The 20,313-nt window shown below is 38.5% G+C and overlaps 2 protein-coding genes across 2 annotated transcripts in view; both read left to right on the top strand.

Moving 5' to 3' along the window:
- The window catches only part of LOC132101996 (potassium/sodium hyperpolarization-activated cyclic nucleotide-gated channel 1-like), a 72,086-nt gene extending 67,828 nt beyond the window's left edge, over positions 1 to 4,258 (top strand). Inside the window, exons 7-8 of the mRNA XM_059507209.1 lie at positions 409 to 573; positions 2,534 to 4,258. Of these exons, the coding sequence (XP_059363192.1) occupies positions 409 to 573; positions 2,534 to 3,975 (1,607 nt within the window). The 3' untranslated portion in view covers positions 3,976 to 4,258. The remainder of the gene's footprint in view (positions 1 to 408; positions 574 to 2,533) is intronic.
- aamdc (adipogenesis associated, Mth938 domain containing) overlaps positions 1 to 20,313 on the top strand; it is a 407,769-nt gene that overhangs the window by 291,658 nt on the left and 95,798 nt on the right. The gene's annotated exons all lie outside the window — the stretch shown is intronic.

Genomic DNA, 20,313 nt, shown 5'->3' with positions numbered 1-20,313 from the left:
ATCTTACAACAATAAATGCTTATAAATGCATTTAATAAATGCAATGTGTTAGAATTATATAATTCATATAAATGCATTTACAAAAATGTACTTGTATAAAAAATATTCTTATAACTCATCAAATACGAAATAACTATTTTTTTATATACTTTTTTGTCAGTATAAATGCAAATAATAAGAAATTATCATATAAAATGCATTTATAATAATTTATTATTTATTATAATTTGCATTTAAACCTAAAAATCTGTAGTTAATACTCTTAATACTCTGCCAGTATGAAATGCTCATAAATGCAAATAATATTAATTGTTCATCATATTTTCATCAGTTTATGGTGTTAATGCATTTATAATAATTGATTATAATTTGCACTTCTTAGAACTGTTGATGTCTTCTCTCATTCAGAGATTTGTCTGCTGACACGAGGCAGACGCACCGCCAGCGTCCGGGCCGACACATACTGCCGTCTGTACTCTCTGTCTGTGGATAACTTCAATGAGGTTCTGGAGGAGTATCCCATGATGAGGAGAGCGTTTGAGACCGTCGCTCTGGACCGCCTGGACCGCATCGGTAAGCACATTACTAATACAGTATGTACACTGTGCTGTATGCACACTGCATCTGTGAAATTTTTAATCAGGGACAGTTTTAGTCTCATAATGCATTTCTCTTACTGTACACCGCTTGAAACTGAAGTTAACTTAAATTCTCCCTCCCTCTTGTGTCTAATGTCTCACAATGGAGTGTAATTTCTCTGTCAGCGTCTCTGGTTTCCTGCCTTATTGAGTCAGTCTGGGCTCGTCAGGGTCTCGCTGCTCTTTACGCTGCACTTACTGTTTATTATCCTCAGTAGGAGAGAACACACTCTTGTCTGTCACTGTAACAAACTGAATCATTTGATAGCTGAGCTGTTCACACAATGAGATACTGCAAGAGAGCTTATTACAGAGGACACACTGGAAAACTCCACATGAACCTCCTTCAAATCCTGCTCTGTGCATGAAGACTGATACATATGTTCTCTTTATTCCTGAACACTCACATCCTCTTGCTTGCTGCAGTTTTAAGCCCATGCTGCTCTCAGTCACTCAGAACGTACAGACACCGGTAATTAATTTCAGATTAAATAGATCTGCATCTGTATTGAAATGAATTGAGGTTCACACAGGTTGATTGTGCCCCTGCGGTGTAGCACTGCTTAATCACTCCTTAATCTTCCTATCAGAAAATGGCCTCAACTCTAATCCAATTTGTATTTAGCAGAATATTTTGAAGAAAATAAAAATGATTAAATTATTATTACAGTATTGTTTCAGACAATAAATTTAATATAATTAAATAAATTAATTATAAATGATTATATATGCATTTAAGAATTTATTATAAAGGATAAATATTAGACAGATTTGCTTGTTTTTTCTATTATTGTATTGCCTGAAGAGCAAAAGTCTTTTATGTCGTGATTGGCTTTGCACCATGTCCAGTTTGAGTACAGTAGTAAGTGATAGTGTGATATTACCAAACATAGCAAAGTGCCCTCTGCTCATCCAGGCTCTTGGCCTCTTGTTTATATCAGTCTGGTGTAAGGTAAAGGTCGTGTCTGCACTCTGTTTTTGTACTCTTTCTTATCTGGGATTCAGCAGTGAGGAGCAGTCAAACGCAGGCAGGTCAGCCTGTAGAAATGATCTGCCCCCTTCTACACTGAGATATTTCCATTCGGCCTGTGTCCTCACCGCGAGCGGCCCCTCCGTCTCTGATTGTGCTCAGAGCTGTCCTGAGGCGAGCCCAGGCTCCAGGACTGTTTAACAGGGGTGATGTGGTGTGTGAGATGAATCAAAGCACTGTTGAAACAGTAGACATATCGAGCAGAATTCTGCATTTGATATGTAATATTCAAGCGGTCGCCTAAGGGTGAATAATAAAATTTTTAGTGGGTATTAATAAAAAAAAAAAGCCATGATCACTTTGAAGGAAGAATGCAAGCTGCTTAAATACTAACAAATTACTCAGTATAGACTTCAAACACCTTAGATGTGTGTGTGTGTGTGTGTGTGTGTGTGTGTGTGTGTGTGTGTGTGTGTGTGTGTGTGTGTGTGTGTGTGTGTGTGTGTGTCATATTTATATACCATAGAATTATAGAACAGAATATAGTTACAACAAAACTATGGTAATACCATGCTATGATGTCCAAAAAAGGTATCATGACACATTGATGGTGCTGAACAATTGCCATATTTACATAACATAGAATTATAGAACGAAAAACAGAGTAACAATAAAACCACAGTATAACCATGCTATAATGTACAATAAACGGTAATCCCATAGTCTGTTGATTGATTAGAATGATTAGCATATTCATATACTGTAGAATTATAGAACAGAATATAGAGTTACAACAAAACCATGGTATTACCATGCTATCATATCCAAAAAATAGTAATACAGCAGTACTTGTTCTTAGTGTTGTATATGAAAGATATGTTTTCTGCTGACTACAAATCGGATTTTTTGGTCTTTCATCTCCTAGGGAAGAAGAACTCTATTCTCCAGCACAAGGTTCAGCATGACTTGAATTCAGGGGTTTTGAACTACCAGGAAAGTGAGATCATCCAGCAGATCGTGCAGCATGATCGAGACATGGCTCACTGCGCCAACCTGATGCAGAGTCCTTCGCCGCCTGCTCCTCCGTCCCCTACTCCCGTCATCTGGGCTCCCCTGATCCAAGCGCCTCTACAAGCTGCTGCCGCCACCACATCAGTCGCTATTGCACTAACCCACCACCCCCACCTCCCCGCATCTCTCTTCCGACCTCCGGTGTCCATTCTGGGATCGAGAAACGAGCCGGCCAGCCGGCTAAAGAGGTTTCAGACAATCACACCAAAACCAGGAGGTCCCAAATCAGCTGGTGACTCTCCATCCGGTTCCCCATCAAAGATTCGTCCGGGAGTTGATACGCCGGTTCTCGCATCCTTCCGGAAGCAGCACTCATCAGGAGCAACCGCTTCCAGTCAGCAAGCCGGAATTTCATCATTCCCATTTGGAAGCTTTACTTCTTCATCGGCGTCTCCGACTTCTAGCACCGCACAGCTACATTCACAGCCAATACAAAAGCAAGCCGTCGCTCCCAACACTTCTCCTCAATTGGGACATCTCCAACGAGGATTTCCAACTGGGATCTTGGCTACGACCTCATCGAATACTAGCCCTCTTACCACAGGCTTGTTCAGCCATGCACCCAGTCAATTGCTGCATGGCCAACCCCCACCAAAACCGTCTCAAACGAGCTCCCTGCAGCAATTTGCTACCGGAGGGGGCAAGACTTCCACTGGGTTGAACCTATTCCACACTCCCCCACCCGGATCCCCTGCTTCCAGCCATTCCCAAGCCCCCGAAAGTTACATGTCATCACAGATGCCTCCCGCTTTATCCTCTTGCCTTCCTTTGGAAAGGTCAGCGCTGGCCTCGCTTGCACAGTATGGCTCAGCGAACGGCTCGCCCTGCTACACCCCTCTAGCCCCGAGTCCGACCATCCAGAGCCCTGTCACGGCGAGAACTTTCCACTACAGTGACCCTTCCAGCACCGCCGGCTCCCACACCTCCCTTCTCCTCCCGCAGTCCTCCTGCCCTGGCCAGCTCCCGGGTCACCACTCTTCCGGCACAGACTCTCCGCTGGGCCGCTTTTATGAGGATTTGAACATACTGTCAAGCTACCATCCTGTAGAGGCACCAGGTCAGTCTTCCCCTCGGGAGCCCGGTTACTGCCTCTCACCATATTCGTCTCCGACGCTCACCCCCAAACCCTGTAGCTCGGTATCAGGGTACATGGTCAGCCCCGTACAGACTTCACCGGGCTCTCGAGGCCAAGCTTGTTCTATAGGGACGTCACCTGCACTTTCTCTTCCACGCGCCTCTGACGGCCGCCCGTCTGAACTAGAACTGCTCCGTTCGAAGCTCCCTTCCAATTTGTGAGACTAAATCACACCCTCCTAAATCTGTATTAGCGATCCTCCTCTGTGTGGCGTTTTCTTTCATTATCTCTTTATTGGCACTGTGTTTTAATCATTTTAAATATCAAAATATTACTGTGATTTTAAGAAGATGAGAACTATTGAGTTAACTTAGAGCTTTAGATTTCTCTTTCGTTTTGCTCCGTTAACCTCCTTTTTCACTCATGAATATATACATATACATATATGGAATTATATATTTAAATATATGTTATTCAGTCTATAGGAGGGTGTGAAATGCTACATATATAAAGACCTAAAGGGCAATTGTTTATTTTATACCTATGCCAAATGCATCTGTAAGAGTTTGGTTATTAATACTGATGTGGACAGGAAGACTCTTTTGCAGGAACCTATGCACTCACTCCTGCATATGAAAACTGATTTTTGTCTGATCCAAAACACCTTTTTAGTCACCCTAATGAGGATCACATATTGCTGATCTTGAGTCTAAAGGGTTATTTAAGGAATTGTACCTGTTTATTAATCCTGCAAATGCTTTGGGACCTTCCGAGGTGGAGAGGAGAAGATAGGAAAACCAAAAATATATCCAATCAGCGTTCTCTTTAGCATTCCTTGTTTGTAGTAATATCAGCGGGCGATGGTTCGAGAAACGTCCCAACTAAATCACAGTTCACTTGTGTCTTCCAGAATCATACGACAGTGTAGCCCTGCAGACTCTGTGTGTGTGTGTGTGTGTGTGTGTGTGTGTGTTACATCTTGATGCAAGTGGCAATCAAGTTAGACTTACCAAGAATAGTTTTGCCTTGTCACAGCAGAGAAGAAATGGAAAACCTCCCTGCAACATTTCTTGTTTGTACATAAAATAAGCCACCAACATTAGTTAAAAAGCTGCTCAAAGGTGATTTTGTTTGTTTTTCTATATCTTTAGCTGCTAATTCATTAGGTGGAATGGAGTGAAGGATTCTGAATGTACCGTGTAAGTCCAAATTATGATGATCAAATCTGTTCAAGGCTGGTGATTGAAGAACTCAGCAGACGTCTGTCACACACACCTGAGTCCCTCACAGGTCACGACTCTTAGCCTCAGCGTTCTGATTTAAAAGGACAGACAGGCACATTTCGGGTGACCTTTGACCCTTGTCAGTTTGAGAACAGGACAACCATCGTCAGACAGATGGGCCGGAATTGAAATGATGTAGAAACCATGATTCAGTCATGATTCAGGAAAAATAAAATAAAATAATAGTAATAACACACATACTACCGTTCAAACTTTGCAATCAGTACGTTTTTTATGTTCTTTAAATAAATTTCTTCTGCTCATCAGGGCTACATTTATTTGATCAAAAATACAGTGATATTGTGAAATATTAATACAGTTTAAGATATTGTTTTTATTTTTAAACATATTTAAAAATATTATTTACATGGCAAAGCTTAATTTTCATAAACCATTGGTCCAATCTTCAGTATCTCACGATCCTTCAAAAAATAATTCTTATATTCTGATATATTATCAATGTTGGAAACAGTTAATATTAATGTGAACATATTAAAAAATTTTGGAACCTGTGATACTTTTTTTCAGAATTCTTAGATGAATAGAAAGTAACAAATCTTTTGTAACAATATAAAAGTCTTTACTATCACTTTTGGTCACTTTGATGAATAAAAAGTATTAATTTTTAAAAAAAAAAAAAAAGATTCTAGTGTATATAACACAATATACAGTATACTTTTAATGATTGATCTGCAAATGGATTGTTGACAAGAAATTATTATTTTCCAGTGTCTCAAAATATTTTTTTATTTTTTAGCATACAGAAAGTCAAAATTGATAATTTTTTTATAAGTATTTAGTTTATTTATTCTTATATATAACATTACTTTTACTTAGTCCTGCAGTTTGAGAGATCATTTTTGACAACTGCATCTACAAATTTTGACATTTTGTGGCAGAAAGGAGTGCTAAAGTCCCTACTCACATACTAGAGTGTTCTTGGTCATTGCGGAGCACAAACAGGCGTGGATCTTTCTGTCAGAGATATCGTTTTTCTCACTAAGTCACTGTGTTATTTCTAAATGCCTATTTGAGGTTTTTTCTCCCTGTTCTTTCTCACCCTCAGTGTGTTTCGAAGTGAAATACAGCATTTATACACACCTGAGAGCGTCTGACCTGAGGAAAGTTCATAAGTTGTGAAAACTCTGCCAGCGAGATGGGGGGAGCAAGGGAGATGGAAAGCACAAATGCAACGAGACACTGATGTATTGAGGAGGTGATGTGTGCTGACTGGCAGCCAGGGGCCCGGCAGGTAGGGAAGACCCCCACGGGCCGCTCAACGTGATGAGAGGTTTGTTCAGGGAGCCTCCAGGTGTCTTGTGATTGTTTCTCAGGGCTCTCAGAAGTTTCCGGAGGGGTACAGTATTGATTGTGGAGTATTTGAGAATTTGTTTTTTGTGACAGTTACATAAATAAAACACAAAGAGAACCGGGGGGAGCTGAACCTGTTTTGGCTGATGGAAAGTAGAAAGAGAAGGAATCAAGGTGAACGAGTTACTGATTAGAGAAGCGAAACACGAAATCAATAGCAGAGCTGTCAAACAACATACTGTCACTCCATTGAATCAGAGCGTCCTGTTCAGAATCAGACTTGCTGACAATTACAGATTTCAACTATCAGAATCCAGACTCTATCAGACTCATTGTCAGATGTTTTGTTTTAAATGCAACTAAAATCTTTCCAGAAGATGCAAAGGAATGCATTGAAATGACTCTTGTCTCATCTTGTCTGCTTTGAGCAACTGGTGACTGATGTTCTCTTTTAAGAATTCTGGGTGTTATTCATGGAACATGAGCAGAACATTTGTTTAAATCTCTACTTCAAAACACTTTCAATGCTCATCAAGGCTGCATTATTTGATCAAAAATAGAGTAAAAATGTGAAATATTGTTAAAATTAATTGTTTACTATATGAATATATTGTAAAATGTAATTTATTCCTGTGATCAAAGCTGAATTTTCAACATCATTACTCCAGTCTTCAGTGTCAGCTGATTTTCAGAAATCATTCTAATATTTAGATTTGCTGGTCAAGAAACATTACTTATTATCAATGATGAAAACAGTTGTGCTGCTTCATATTTTTGTGGAAACTATAATAGATACATTTTATTTTTCAGAATCTTGGCTGAATAGAATGTTCAAAAGTACAGCATTTATTTGAAATATAAATCCTTTGTAACTTGTATGAATGTCTTTACTCTCACTTTTGATCAATTTAATGCATCCTTGATGAATTTCAAAAAACTTGCTGAACCCAAACTTTTCATTCAAACTAATAATTTTTACATAACTGGCACATTTGATTAAATTACATGTTTCATGTACAAAACTAATAAAATATGATTTATGTTCTGCTTATATTTCATAAATAAGGCCTATAGATATTGCTTAATCTATTATAGCTTACCACTTGAATCTATTTGTCCTAAAGGAACATGGGAAACTCTTTTACTGAGCATCACACATGTATGATTCCCTCTCTTTGCTTTCTGAACAAGAGACGTATTTACAGACGCAGCAGGAAGTCATTTCTGGACATGATCCACCTGGCAACATGCAATGCTCCGGTTTGTCTGCCAGTTTTCATAACATAATTCTGATTCCATTTGGGAGCGTTCCCAATTCCGACTGCTAATTTTACGCCGGCTCCGTTTGCTTTGTGTCATGAAGGAGCGCCTGTGAAACGGCTCTGCAGACGGTAATAAAATCAAGGGCAGTGATTGAGGATTAGATTTCACACTTACCAAGACGCATGGAGGAAAAGGATGTGGTGCTTTGGTGGTGACTGGCACCATCATCTATAATTCATGCCTACAAATGTGTTCTGAGAGCCGCTGACATGGGATGCGTGTCAAACAGGCAGGATTCAAACTGACACAGGTCAAAGGTGTCCATAACCCAGACAGAACCAGAGAGCAGTACATCAACGTTAGCTGCTGCTGTTGAGGACTCATGCTCCAGCCTTTGACATTATAAGGCACAAAAACAGAGAGAAGAGCAGATGCTGGTGCACTGACAGTAATTAAAGGAATAGCTCAGATGAAAATTTCCTCAACCTCAGGTCATGCAAGATGTAGATGAGTTTGTTTCTTCTTCAGATTTGGATAAATGTAGCATTGCATCACTTGCTAACCAACGGATGCTCTGCAGTGAATGGGTGCCATCAGAATAAGAGTCCAAAACAGCTAATAAAAACATCACAATAATCCACACCACTCCAGTCCACCAGTTAATGTCTTGAGAAGACAAAAGCTGTTTTTGTAAGAAACAAATTTGTCATTAAGACATTTTTAACTTCAAACCGTTGCTTCCAGCTAAAGTATGCATCCATAATAATGCTTCATATTACTTGCCGCAAATGGAATGGAATGGAACATTTCTCCAAATCTCTAAAAATCGTCTACATCTTCTTGGCTTGAACTGAGGGTGAGTAAATTCTAAGTATTTTTGGGTGAACTATTCAAGGTTTCTGTGTGGATTACTGCAGAATGTAGCAAATTTTACAGGGTGAAAAACACTCAGTGTCTGGATAGTTGTTAGAATGTAGCAGTGCAGGTGGAATGTTGAAGTTCAACTGTTACATTTCAAATTTAAATGTTTCAGTTTGAGTCAGACATGTCTGGCTGAAAGAAATGTGTTGCGTTCTGCTCAAAAGGAATCTTTGAAATGCTTCATTTTATTTGTTTGTTCATTTAGTTTTTAAGAGGGCTCAGTTTGTGTTTTCACAGCACTGTTTGAACCCACCTCACTATGTGTTTTCGGCCTTTATAAAACATTAAATTATTTATTCCTCAGCATTTCTTTTCGGTGTTCCTGACATGGTTTGTGACATTCACCAGATGTTTTGATGTTCATGTCTCTGATCTCTGGTTATTCCAGTTGACAGAATCATGTTAAGACACCAGAAATTAAACCTGAGGTTTCACCAAGTCACTGAAATACACTTTAGCACTTTCTTTAGTACAATAATGAAGACACAGTGGTTGAACTGAGAGATCAATCAGAGAATGTCAATCCATTGATCAGTTTTTTTCTTATTTTTGTTCCTATGAAATCTATAAACCTGGGCAAACAGCAATAAGCTGATGTAATACTAGTGATGTGAGTGTCAGATATGTTGGAGATGACAGTAGATCTATAGAGCGTCTGTTCACGTGCACTGGTTCAGGACAGACGCTGTAGACACCAATCAAAACCTGGATGGACATTAATAAGCACACAAACTGGATATTATTATGAAAAGAATTAATAAAAATACTAAGAATTAGACTGCGTCTGTGTCTTGATTCAAAGCTGCATGCTGAAGATTGTTGTTTGAGCTCCTAAAAATGAAATAATTAAATTTTAGCTGATACTGTATGCATGTTTTAAAATGTACATTCTTTCTCTTTAAGGAAAATAGAACAAATTATTGATGTATGTTAGCCAATCATCATAACAGAGGAAAGAGATGTACAATTTAACAGGCAAAAAACTGCCTGTTTAGATCAGGCTGGATGTCTTTAAAACCTAAAATACAATTGTTTTTGGTGCAAGAAACAGTGACTTACATAAAAAAAAATAGACTTTACTTTTTTTATCTTGTTCAAAATTACAAATAACTAAAAATTATTAAATCAATAATTGAGTGGCGCCGATACAGGATGGCTGCCTCCGTGACGTGCTCTGCAGTTGTTTTTGTTAGTTTGTCCTGTCTTTAGTTATATTCCTGCAATCAGTTTCACCAGGGACGAATTGCTGGATATTCGGCAACACACATCTCCCGATATTTCACCGGTTTTCGACTATTCTGATGTTTTGCTAGACATTCTTGTCGGCGGAGCGGCTGCCCTGATCACACGCTTCAAGAGGACGCGCAGGCGGGGAAAGCGAGCGGGAGCGCTCGTGAGACTCAGAAAACGCGGATTTCGAACGCCGTTGCCTAGCATCCATCTGGCAAATCTCCGCTCTCTACCCAACAAAACGGACGAACTGCTTCTGCTCTCTCGGACAAATAAAGATTTCTCCCACTCTGCTGCTCTGTGTTTCACGGAAACCTGGCTGAATGACACCATACCGGACAGCGCGCTCCATCTGCCGGGCTTTCAGCTGTTTAGAGCGGATCGCGACGCAGAATCAACGGGGAAATCGCGCGGTGGCGGGACATGCTTTTACATCAATGAACGGTGGTGTACAGATGTAACTGTGTTAAAGAAGACGTGCTGCTCAAATCTCAAAACGCTCTTCATTAACTGCAAGCCGTTCTATTCGCCGCGGGAGTTTCATTCGTTCATTCTGGTTAGTGTTTACATTCCTCCTCAAGCGCACGTGAGCTCAGCTTTACAGAAACTCGCTGAGCAGATCACAGAGACAGAACAACAACACCCAGACTCTGTTTTAATCATTCTTGGGGACTTTAATAAAGCCAATCTCTCCCGTGAACTGCCAAAATACAGACAGCATGTTACTTGTCCCACAAGAGACAGTAATATATTGGATCACTGTTACACAACAATAAAGGATGCATATCACTCTGTTCCACGAGCAGCTTTGGGACATTCTGATCACCTTCTGGTTCATCTTATACCGACCTACAGGCAGAAACTAAAATCAGCTAAACCTGTATTAAGGACTGTAAAAAGATGGACTAATGAAGCAGAGCAGGATTTACAATCTTGTTTTGACCTCACTGATTGGAGTGTTTTTGAAGCTGCTGCCACCGATCTGGACGAACTCACAGAGACCGTAACATCATATATCAGTTTCTGTGAGGATATGTGTATTCCTACCAAGAATCAACTAAATTACAACAATGACAAACCGTGGTTCACTGCAAAACTCAGACAGCTCCGTCAGGCCAAAGAAGATGCTTACGTGAAGGGGGACAATGTCTTGTATAAACAGGCTAAATACACACTGGAAAAGGAGATCAAAGTGGCAAAGAGGAATTATTCTGAAAAAATAAGGACTCAGTTCACTTCGAACGACTCCGCATCAGTGTGGAAAAGCCTAAAGAAGATCACCAATTACAAGACACCACCCCCCAGCACTGTGGAAAATCAACGACTGGCAGACGATCTGAACGAGTTTTACTGCAGGTTTGAAAGAACACCCATCACCTGCCCTGAACACCTCTCCACACAACCGTTCACACCAATAACAACTCCTGCAACCAACCCTGAATGCCTCTCCAAACAAACGTTCACACCATTCACAGCTCCTGCAACCAACCCTGAATGCCTCTCCACACAACCGTTCACACCATTAACAGCTCCTGCAACCCATCCTGATCACCTCTCCAATCAACCGCTCTCACCATTCACAACTCCTGCAACCAACCCTGAATGCCTCTCCAAACAACTGTTCACACCACTCACAACTCCTGCAACCCACCCTGAACACCTCTCCAATCGAGCGCTCTCACCATTCACACCTCCTGCATCCCCCCTCTCCCCCACACCTGCAATACAGATCAGCGAGGATGCGGTGCGCCAGGTCTTCAGGAAGCAGAAAAGGAAAAAAGCACCAGGCCCAGATTGTGTTACACCAGCCTGTCTGAAATCCTGTGCTGACCAGCTGGCCCCCATCTTCACAAAGATCTTCAACAGATCGCTGGAGCTGTGCAGTGATGTGAAGTCCCTTCATGCTTCAAACGCTCCACCATCATCCCCATCCCAAAGAAATCCAAAATTACAGGACTAAATGACTACAGGCCTGTGGCTCTAACGTCTGTAGTCATGAAGTCATTTGAAAAACTGGTGCTGGCCCACCTGAAGGACATCACTGGACCCTTGCTGGATCCTCTTCAGTTTGCCTACAGAGCAAACAGGTCTGTGGACGATGCAGTAAACATCGGACTGCATTATGTTCTGCAACACCTAGACAGACCGGGGACCTATGTGAGGATCCTGTTTGTGGACTTCAGCTCTGCCTTCAACACGATCATCCCAAACCTCCTCCTGCCCAAACTAACTCAGCTCTCCGTGCCCACCTCCGTCTGTCAGTGGATCAACAGCTTCCTGACAGACAGGCAGCAGCTAGTGAGGCTGGGAAAATACACATCCAGCACCCGTACAATCAGCACCGGAGCTCCCCAGGGCTGCGTTCTCTCCCCACTTCTCTTCTCCCTGTACACTAATGACTGCACATCTAAGGACCCCTCTGTCAAGCTCCTGAAGTTTGCAGATGACACCACACTCATCGGCCTCATTCAGGACGGTGACGAGTCTGCTTACAGACAGGAGGTTAAAGAGCTGGCTGTCTGGTGCAGTCTCAACAACCTGGAGCTTAACACGCTCAAAACAGTGGAGATGATCGTGGACTTCAGGAGAAACCCCCCTGCACTCCCCCCACTCACCATCATGAACAGCACTGTGACTGCAGTGGAGTCATTCAGGTTCCTGGGCACCACTATCTCTCAGGACCTGAAGTGGGACATTCACATTGACTCCATTGTGAAAAAGGCCCAGCAGAGGTTGTACTTCCTTCGCCAGCTGAGGAAGTTTAACCTGCCACAGGATCTGCTGAAACAGTTCTACTCCACCATCATCGAATCCATCCTCTGCACTTCAGTAACTGTCTGGTTCAGCTCAGCTTCTAAATCGGACCTCAGAAGACTACAGAGGGTAGTCCGGACTGCTGAGCGAATTATCGGTACAACCCTCCCATCTATTCAAGAACTGTACTTATCCAGAGTGAGCAAAAGGGCTGTTAAAATCACTCTGGACCCCTCACATCCAGCACACTCCCTCTTTGAACTGTTGCCATCTGGTCGACGCTACAGAGCACTGAGCACCAGAACGACCAGACACAGGAACAGTTTCTTCCCTCAGGCAATCCATCTTATGAACAGCTGATAATAACTGTGGGACACACTACACTATTTATATTTATATACACTACACTTTTTATCCAACACACATACTTAGCGTACACGTAAATCTTTTGCACATAATATACATGTACATACATGGAACACACTATACTACTTATATTTATATTTATATACACAAACACTTATTTATCCAAACACACATACTTAGCGTACAGTTACAATTTTTCCACATAATATACATGTACATACATAAATGCTCTTTTTAATATACCTGCCATACATTGTCAATTTGTATATTGTCAATCCTTACCCACCTATTTGTATTTTTTTGTATTTTTTATTCCTTATTGTGTTTTTTGTTCTGTCGCTGTTATGTTGCACTGCGGAGCTCTGTCACGAAAACAAATTCCTCGTATGTGTGAACATACCTGGCAATAAAGCTCATTCTGATTCTGATTCTGATTCTGATCAAGACATTTTCTTTAGAAGCAACATGACACGAAATAGTTTTTTTTTTCAAAAAAGTATTTAAAAAATAAGTTTATGCTTAAAACAATAACAAATATTTGCCAATTAAGTCAGAAAAAATAGTTTTTCCATTTTAATTTATTTTTCTAAAATCATTCATTAAAAGAAAAAAATAAATAATGTCAAACAAAAATAAAGAAATTACACAGAAAGGTTTTGCACTGAAACGCAAATATGTATCTCAAAATTAGAAATAAATAATAAAATATAAAAATAAAATGAATAAAAAAAACAATAACTTGAATAATTTTGCTTCTCATGTAATTTTATCTGTTTAGATATTTTTACTGGAAAACATGACAAATACTAAGAAAATAATTTTGTGCGGTGTTTAAAGGTTTATTTCTTAAATGTTTAATTACAGAAATCCATCTAAAAATGAAGGATTCTGTCTATTCAAACTTCTGTTTCAGTCTTAAATGAGTCCTCACTTTGTGTTTCTGGTCTGCAGGAGCTGCTGGTTTGGATGTCAGTCTCTCTCTGCCCTCCACCATCTGTCTAATTACCCCTCCACAAACCAGCGTCAGGCTGTCTGTTATAATTACAGAGGATTCTCCTCGTGTGACACCGGGCAAGCTGAGTGTGTGTGTGTGTGTGTGTGAGATGCTGGTTAACTCTCTCCTGTAAGGTCACAGATGTCAGATCCAGATGCTGAGAGCTGCAGCTCATCTGTGGTCTGTTTAGTTTCTGCGGCTCTTAAAGATCAGACAGTAATACAGCTAATCTGAGAGCGCTTCGCAACAGAGCTTTTTTACTGGAAACAGCAGTGTCACACCTTTGTATCGGTTCGTCTATATTTCTCTGGGTCAAATGAGATAAAAGTCATTTTTATAAACGTGCCTTGGAAAATAACATCACTGGTGTGCATTTTGAGACAAAATAAAGGCACTGATATATTAAAATCAGTCAGTGCAAGTTTCCTTTAATCGAAACAGCTCAGATTTACATTTTAGTCTGGCATTAGGCTTAAGCCTTGTCTCTGAAACTGAGGGATTGAGTGTGATATTGTGTGAATTATGCAAAAATCACTTTTATAAGGTGTTTGAACAGTTGTGTGGCTGAAGTGTGTGAAAACAACCAGCCTATAATGTTAAAAATCCATGCACTCATCTTTTATAGTCCCAATAAAACATACACATTATCATAGGGGAAAAGGTCCTGCCCATTTGTGACACTCTCTGCCCTATTAGCATGTACACAGCCCTGAGTGAGAAGCAGCGGTCTGCCATTACTGTTTTCCTGCTGTAACGTTAGCTGATGGAGATATACAATGTCAGTGCTACAAAGGCATTACAAGTGTTGTGTTTTGGGATGCACCAATGAAAATTGGAATCATAGGCGGAGCATGTGTAAGTCTGTTGGGACAAAATTGGCACTAAATTGGACAAAAAAGCCCCTGCACAAACAACTGAAAACTATTACATCTGTTGCTAACAAAGTATTAATGAATAGAAAGTGTTCGCTGCGGCATTAAATTAAGATTTGCTCATGTTGCACCATACTTCATTTTAGGAGTTTTTACAGTGTTGCGCATTATAACCAATCACACACGATTCTGTTGAGCTTAGAGATGCAATGGCCAATCAGAGACGTTCAGATGAGACATCGCTGAAACTCATCTTGCTTTGTTGAATGCACACAATTCTGCGAATTCTTTTATCGAAACAACAAAGCGAAGATGTAGAACATAAAATGTAAGGCATTCACTTTGCAGTGTATACAGTTTCAGTGATTATAATATATATAATATATATATATATATATATATGTATTATTTTTTATTTTTTGAGAGGGAGAGAGTGCAAAAGTTAGTGATAATGTAATTTCTGTACATAATTTATTCCCGGCTTGAATAACCGTTGGAGTCTTTATAGACTTTAGCTTTAGCATATGAGCTGCTAAGGACACTGAGTTTAAATTCCATTTTCAAAGGAAATATCCCAGGAAAAAAATCAGCAAAGTCCTCTATCTACTTAGGGATCAATACCAACATTTTGTTCGCGAACGTTGCTTTTCTGAAAGGGTGTCTTGGTGCTCTTTAAGGCTAATGTTGCTAAAGCTATTCCAAGCTGCTACCAGAATGATTGGAAATAGGAATGTGGTAGTTAAAAATTGTATATGAAATCAATGTGATGCCTACAGGCTTCAATTTGTCGAGCTAATAATCACAAGTGGGACTTACACATTTTGAGATAAGTTAGCATGTGACAACACAATGCTCCCCGTCTGTGTAATTCATAAACGATCAATTATTATGCACAGTACAAACTGTTTAAACCGAGTACGTTTTCTGTAAAGATAACATGCTTGCACTAATAGTGGAATGTTTATTTGTATGCCAGAGCTTGAGCTCTTGAAGCTCCGCCCTCTTCTGAAAAAAGGGGCAGGAGCACCAGCTCATTTGCATTTAAAGGGATAAACACAAAATTGCTTTGAAGAGCAAGGACAATTATTATTATATATTTATATATATATATTTTTTTTTTACTTAAGTCCGATATAATTCGTCTGGAAGAATAAAGTCAAGGATTCCTTCAGGGTGAATAAAACATGTACTAATTTTTATTATTGTTTACATTTTTGGGTGAACTAACCCTTACAAGCTATAAAAATTTGTTAGTTTGAGCAAAAACTGCATATGTGGGGATCATATCAAAGACTTGTTTTACATCTTGTAAAAAGGGGCAAACTAGTTCACCTTTAATTTATTTAATACTTAGGTTATTTCATTTATTTATTATGCTATTTTGTGTGTGTGTGTGTGTGTGTTTATTCAGATTTTATTTAAGGCTATATTTTGAATTTAGTTTTTCTTTCATTGGCAAATAGTTTTGTTGTTTGTTTGTTTTTAAGCATTGTTTTAGGCATATGCCTAAACAATGCTATTTTCCCAATCCATACAGTCTTGATTACATCAGGAAACAGAAATGGGCATCTCTAGACCCCATCAAATCTCACATTTGATTTATAATTTACTTTATTTGTCAGTGTATTAATTTAGTTTTATGATCCTGGAATAAAGAAATGAATCTATGTGCAATAACCAAATCAACGGCTGTAAAATCAATGCAGTTTTATTTACTTTATTTCTTTCTGGAACATGACCACTGGTAAACCATTGCTAATAGGAGCAGGGACATTTAATGAGAAAAGAATCGAATGGTATTTGATTTGATGTTGTTGTGAACACTGAATCTAGGAGTCAGAAAACTCATTTTCTGGGGTCAGTAACCTCAAATCTCCTCAGTAAACTCGTCCTACATTAACATTGTTAATGAGTGTGTGCCGTCGAACTGACGGAGGGAAGCGCTGGGATAATCTGATCCGGGTCTCTCCAGGTCAGACACTAAAGTAATTAATCCTTTTTGGTCCTGACGGACGGAGCGCTGCTCCTCTTCACCTTTCTGTTCCCATCGGCTTCTTTTCCCAAACTTTCTTCATCTTACAGCAGAGAGATTGTTGGTCACTGTGAGAGAGAGATAAATAAATCTGGAAATTTTTCTGTGAATTAAAGTGTTTTTGTAGGGGCATTTGAAGGTCTGCAGGGATTATGATGGATTTTGGTCATGTAGAGAAGCATAAGTGTGCCAGACAAGACACGAACTGATGTAAACCAGAACAAGAGGAAAACAAAATAATGTCAGACATCCTTAACATTCAGAAAAGCTCAACATCAGTGCGATCAGATCCGTTTTACAGTTTTGTAAAACAAAGATGTATTTGTTTGTTTGTTTATTAGTTTTAAAATGTTATTTGTTTGTATTAGATTCATTTACAGTTTGTTTGTTTGTTTTTTATTATTTAATTTATTGGTTCATTTAATATTTATTTTGTATTTCATATATATTGATCTGATATGTGTGTTATTTTTAAATTTTATTTTTATTTTTTTAGTTTATTTTATTATTTTACAATTATTACATTATATATAATTTATTATTATCATTTACTTATTTATTATTTGTATTTCAAATATATTTATTTTTATTGATTGATTTATTTACATTTTTCTTTTTTAGTTTTTTTTTATTTAGTGGTTTATTTAAAAAAAAATTCTATTTATATAATTTTTGTAATTTATGTATCTGAGTTTTGATCTATTTATCATATTTTTTCATTAATTTTAATTCTTTATTTTATCAAATTTTTCAAGAACAATATTTTGACTTCAATGTTCAGAGATATATTGAATTTTTCTTTTTTAGTTTTCTTTTTCATTTAGTGGTTTATTTTAAAAAAAAAAATCTATTTATTTCTTTTTTGTAATTTATTTATTTGAGTTCCTGCAACTCCATTGTCAATAATTATTGTAAAAAAAAAATTTTTTAAACATGTTTCTTTTAAAACATTTTTAAAGTAATGTTTTAGGCATAGTTGAGCTATTTCCCCTGCCCTCCTGAAGTATCGTGGCTACAGTTTACAGTTTTGGGGGTTTTTTTGACAAGCGCTGAAATTTGCAAAAGCCCTTTTTAAACCCTTCACAAACTCTCTATTAGATCTTCTATTCACTTCTTAATTTATTTATTGCTCAGCATAAAATCCTGCCTCCAAAAAGCCTCTTGACATCTGTCTCCTCGCAGCTGTCTGCCTGCAAAAAAACAGCTAAATCTCTGTCTTCCTGCAAATGCTCGATCGCTGGGAATTACGGCAGTCATCAGCGTTATGACTGCGGGCCGGATGGGCGGCATGTGGGTCAAAGACATCAGTTAAATGCAGGTTGAGGGCCTCTTAACCCACTTCTCTGGATTATAGAGTGACAGTGGTTAAAGTCAGGACAAGAGAAGAGGATTTTGGATTGTCCTCGGACCCGTGACCCTCAGAAATGTTCACAGGCTTAGAAAGATGTTGATAAAGTGTCATGTTTGAGTCTATGTTGTAACGTCAGCTTAACCGTTTACTGATTATCTGTTTGCAGTCACAAAAAAAATAATTAATCATTTTAATTAGCAAGGAGCGCATTAAATTGATCAAAGTCACAGTAAAAACATTTATAATGTTACAGAAGATATCTATTTCAATTAAACACTATACTTTTCATTAAACAATCCTGAAAAAACAAAATGTATTAAATTTATGCATTTACCAGACGCTTTTATCCAAAGCGACTAACGGTGCATTCAGGGTAACTTTTTTTTTATGTAACATGTTCCCTGGGAATCGAACCCACAACCTTTTGCACTGGTAACGCAAAGCTCTACCACCTGAGCAACAGGTGTTAACATTTTTGTTATTAAGATGATTCTTGATCATTTAATTTAATATCACCACCATAAAGCTTCCATTAAACTCTTTAAAATAAAATAAAATGTATGAAATTATTCTACAGATAATTTGGGACTACACATTAAATTAAATCAAATTAAATTTTTTGTTTCATAAAAATAATATAAATAGTATACAAAATAGATAAATATTAAATATTATAAAATATAATGACATTAAAAATGTATTTAACAAAGTAGTATGAAATATAATGTAAATAATATTTCAGTTGACCTCTAATGAGGTCAAACAACATTTTCTGGTCATTTGTCTAAAACGCTTCATTCCAGAGCACTATTTTGCACCCCATTCATGTTAAGGTTTAACACAGACTGAAGACTGATTTCTTCACGTCCACACACAGTAAAAGCTCAACAAACGCTCTCAGCACTGCTTCTTTCCAAGAGCTCGTAAATGACTCATCAGTTCTGAAACAACCTTCATTTCCATTCTGCTCTCGTTTAGACAGAAGGTCATTTTCATACCTCACCTGAATATAATCATCATCCTCATTTATGGGAAGGAGATAAATTGCAGCAATCCTTTAATCATCACTGCACTGCATGACACACACACATCGCTTTATTTTAAGGTGTCTTTGTTACAGTGTAATTATAGCTTTAAGTACTGAATTATATTAATTAACTACAGTACATGTACATACTATATGGTTAGGTTTAGGGTTAGGGTTTGGTTTAGGGTTACTTGCATGTAATTGTGAATAAGTAATTGTTATTATGTAATGTGTCTAACAAGGACACCTTAAAATAAAGTGTTACCCCACAATGCATTATCTGCATGAATGTGATGAGCTCACAAAGAGTTATAACTTTTTTTTTTAACCAGATGTCCTAGAAATAAATTCATAAGCATTCCTGTTTCTCAAACTGAAGAGTAGGGCACTAATAATCTAATATCATCACTGTGACGGGTTCGAGTCCCATTAAAATGATCAAATGTATACTTTGGATGCAGTGTAAATCTGCCTCTGCTGTATGCATTTTTCAAACAAATGAAATTTGTTTCATGATTTTGTCAGCATTCACTTTTTGCCTCTCTGTAAAGTTTTCCATTGTTTTTCCATATTCACCAGAATTGACCGAAATCATCAAGAATGATGGATGGATGGATGGATAGATAGATCTCATCTTCTGTTTGTATATTTTTCAGGAATATAATAATGCATCTCCTTCTGAAAGTACAGCATCCAAATATCAGAAAAACATTGTGTTGCTGTGACCCAGTTTCACTCTGTCCCACATTTATCTCTCTCACACACACACACACACACACACACACACACACTTCACTGTCAAACCTGTCGTCTCCACGACCTTGAGCCTCTGGTGAAGGTGTTGTGTGAAATTCAGCGCCGCTAGAAAATAGTGTCTCACCTCCTGACTGCACACACACACACACACACACACACACACACACACACACACACACACACACAAACACACACACATACAGCGTCTTAATGAGAGCACTGCTTACGCTGGAGAATTCATGCTATTACTGACACCAGGAGTTTAACAGAAATTGGCCAAATATCTTATACGTCTTCACTGTTAAAACTCTAGGTGTGTTTGCATATGCGTATTAAAATATTTACATATTCTGAAGTTCTTGAGCGGTTGAAGTGGTCGCTGTGGTTTTCTTTTTTTAT

Source organism: Carassius carassius, chromosome 23, assembly GCF_963082965.1.
Source record: "Carassius carassius chromosome 23, fCarCar2.1, whole genome shotgun sequence".
Lineage (NCBI taxonomy): Eukaryota > Metazoa > Chordata > Actinopteri > Cypriniformes > Cyprinidae > Carassius > Carassius carassius.
Note: the sequence above shows the minus strand (reverse complement) of the source record. Positions and strands in the feature narration are given on the sequence as shown.